The sequence below is a fragment of the Sinocyclocheilus grahami genome, unplaced genomic scaffold, assembly GCF_001515645.1.
Source record: "Sinocyclocheilus grahami isolate Dianchi unplaced genomic scaffold, SAMN03320097.WGS_v1.1 scaffold2336.1, whole genome shotgun sequence".
Classification (NCBI taxonomy): Eukaryota; Metazoa; Chordata; class Actinopteri; order Cypriniformes; family Cyprinidae; genus Sinocyclocheilus; species Sinocyclocheilus grahami.
The window spans coordinates 1,982-5,286 of NW_015507515.1; the positions used below are offsets into that span (position 1 = coordinate 1,982).

Genomic DNA, 3,305 nt, shown 5'->3' on the forward strand with positions numbered 1-3,305 from the left:
CAAGCTGTTGTTGTTTTCTATTGAGTGCGTTCATACACAAGTGAGTGATGGGGTTTATGTTATTCATTATCTTTAAATTGCTGTATTTTGAAGGCATAAGTTTGTGTTATCGCTAGATGCTAATTATAATCATGTATGTGCGCCACACGCATTGTGTATTGCATCATACATACGGAGCCAGTGAATGCATATGAGAGATGGTTAAATAGCAATATTGGTGTATAATATTGTAAACTTGAAGTCACTTTGAGTATGTGTATATTATTATTTACTGAATAAGTGAGATTGTTTGTGGTATTTAAGCCATATTTATCGGTTCTTCCGAGCTCACGTGTCAGAGAACATGATGCCAGTTTCACAAGTGCTAATCTAGTCTTTACATGTCTGAATCGATCGTTATATCACTAATTTGCTACTATGCTATATTGCTATTATGTTTAAGTATATATATTATGTATAAGTAACAGAGTGAGTTTATATTTCATTACTAATTGGTTATTGTTGTTCTGTTTGTTTAGAACCACTCGTACTAAGCTACACTCCAAACTACTCTGTACTACTCTGCCATACTCTCTGCTACCTGTACTACAATCATTCTCTCAACCAAATCCAAGGACTGTAAACCTCTACGAGTCTTAAACCATTAAAGTGTACTTCATCTCTGACCGGACGACTTATGTTGTCTAGTCTCCCAGGATCAGGAAACAGACCTCCATAAAATGCGCTGCACACATCTGAATATTTGGGTTGAACTGTTCTGGAACAGTGTTGTAAATACAACTTAACCACTGATTTCTAGTCGTGTCCTCTTTTGGAAGGCCAAAAAAAGTAGTTTCGCTTTCACAATGAAACACACAGCGTCACACACGGCGGGCTTGAGTGAGCGGCGGCTGGCTAGAGTGAGCGGTGGCCGGCGGGCTTGAGTGAGGAACGGCCAGCGGGCTTGAGAACGGCGCGGCCGGAAGGCTTGCGGCAACCACATGTGACGACCCTGGGCTGGACTCCGCTTCGTCCACGGTGAAAGCCGATTTGGCGATCTACAGCGCGAAGTTGATGTATTTCCTCAGCGACCAGCACGTATCAGCTCTAGGCATGACGAAGCGGATATTGTCCACATTTGGAAGGCCAAACAAAGTAGTTTTGCTTTCACAATGAAACACACAGCGTCTCCACAACATGGCGGTGGCGGCAACAGTGAGAATAAATGTTAAGCCTTCTTTCTTTGCGTGAACATTTGGGCAGTGTTATGCAAATCTTCCCACATCGTGACGTAGACATGTGGGGGCATGTTAGAATGAGCCGTTTTAGGTAGGCATGGTTGACTCTTAACTTTTATAAAGAATATTTCTTTGGATTTGAGACTTTAGTCTTTGCAACTTTACAGATCTTTTTTATGCACCAAGAGCTTGTAACACTCCAAAGAGAAAAATTGAAATTGCATCATATGACCTCTTTAAAGGATTTTAAAGGGTCATGAAACCCTGTTTCAGCACTGGTTAGTTCTCACTACAGTTTTTAAAAATGTTTTAAAAAAGTGTTGCGCAGCGGAACAGAGGGGGAAGATGGGAGAAAGACAACACACACAGCTTCGGGATCAGACAGTTTCTTTTCACTCCCATCGAGTTAAAACCAAATAAATGCACAGCCATTTGCACTCTGCATCGAAAACACATATATGAACGCACTGTTGCACCTCTGAACTTTTTAGGCTGCGTTTATATGTCTAAATGTAAATGTTTATATAAGCATTTTGACGGCTTGTGTCACGGAGCTGTAGAAATGGTTACACTCACTAAGTGAATGAATCCCGTTTGTGCCGAACTCTTATTATAAAGCAAAAACAAACACTCTCACTCAGTTAATGTGCGTGATCTCACAATCTGAAGCATCTGTCTAAGCAAAATAAAACATGCTGTTGTGAATAATTAAGCGAAGCGTCTTCTCATAGGATAAGAACACGCAGTCTCATGAATAATTTAATAGACACTGATGCGTCATCGATGTATTTCACAAATTGTGACCTCGTCACTCCATCACAGTATGGTAAGGGGCGTAAACATTTCCGTCACATGCTTGAGGTATTCGGCCAATCATAACGCACTGTATAGCTGGCCAATCAGAGCACACCTTGCTTTTCAGACCAATGAGCCTTGTAAAAATCAATGCGTTTCAGAAAGTCGGGGCACAGAGGAGAAACGTCTTCTCATAGGATAAGAACACGCAGTCTCATGAATAATTTAATAGACACTGATGCGTCATCGATGTATTTCACAAATTGTGACGTCAACACGATGTAGATTTTAAACCCGGAAGTTGAAAATAGCACAAAAAAGCTTAAAATTAACCAGTTTTCTCCAACAGTTAAAGTGCCCCTATTATGCCATTTTTAAGCTTGCTAATATTGTTTTATGAGTCTCCTAAAACAGGTTTACATGCATGCAAGGTCAAAAAACACGTTCGTTTTCTCAAAAAATAGATTTAATTTTACCTCATTTCTAAATGATTCGTAAACGACTCGTACGAAGCAGTGCAAAGAATCAGTTTCTCTAAACCCCTCCTTTCCGTGAGCCCTCACTGCTATGATTGGTCAGATGGTGCACTCCTTTGTGATTGGTCCAGAGCCGCAGAGAAATTGGCTCTGGATTGGTCTACAGCGTACAGTGCATGTCGGAAATGAAACGGTCAATACATAGAAAAGATAGTATCAATTGTATCTTACCAATTCGAGCCGGAGTCTGATGATGAAACGGTTGAACTGGCTGATCGACAAGAGACTGATTCGCAAGCACGACTGGAGCCGGACGTTTCATTCGGCCAATCATAACGCACTGTATAGCTGGCCAATCAGAGCACACCTTGCTTTTCAGACCAATGAGCCTTGTAAAAATCAATGCGTTTCAGAAAGTCGGGGCACAGAGGAGAAACAATAATGTACAGTATGTGGAAAATAATGTGTTTTTAACCTTAAACTGCATAAACATTTCATTACGCCAAATACACAAAATAATGTTCTTTTTAGCAACATCATATGACCCCTTACCTTACCAATTCGAGCCGGAGTCTGATGATGAAACGGTTGAACTGGCTGATCGACAAGAGACTGATTCGCAAGCACGACTGGAGCGGGACGTTTCTCAGTGGTAAGTGTCAAGTGTTAAAGGGGTCATAAGATGCAATTTAAAATTTTTCTTTCTCTTTGGAGTGTTACAAGCTGTTCGTGCATAGATAAGATCCCTAAAGTTGCAAAGACTAAAGTCTCAAATCCAAAGAGATATTCTTTATAAAAGTTAAGACTTGTCCACGCC

At 40.7% G+C, this 3,305-nt stretch overlaps 1 protein-coding gene across 1 annotated transcript in view; it reads right to left on the bottom strand.

Annotated features, from left to right (window-relative positions):
* Positions 1 to 544: 544 nt before the first annotated feature.
* Positions 545 to 3,305, bottom strand: part of LOC107574778 (ectonucleotide pyrophosphatase/phosphodiesterase family member 2-like) — a 25,952-nt gene continuing 23,191 nt past the window's right edge. Inside the window, exon 16 of the mRNA XM_016261219.1 lies at positions 545 to 616. Coding sequence (XP_016116705.1) covers positions 600 to 616 — 17 coding nt within the window. The 3' untranslated portion in view covers positions 545 to 599. The remainder of the gene's footprint in view (positions 617 to 3,305) is intronic.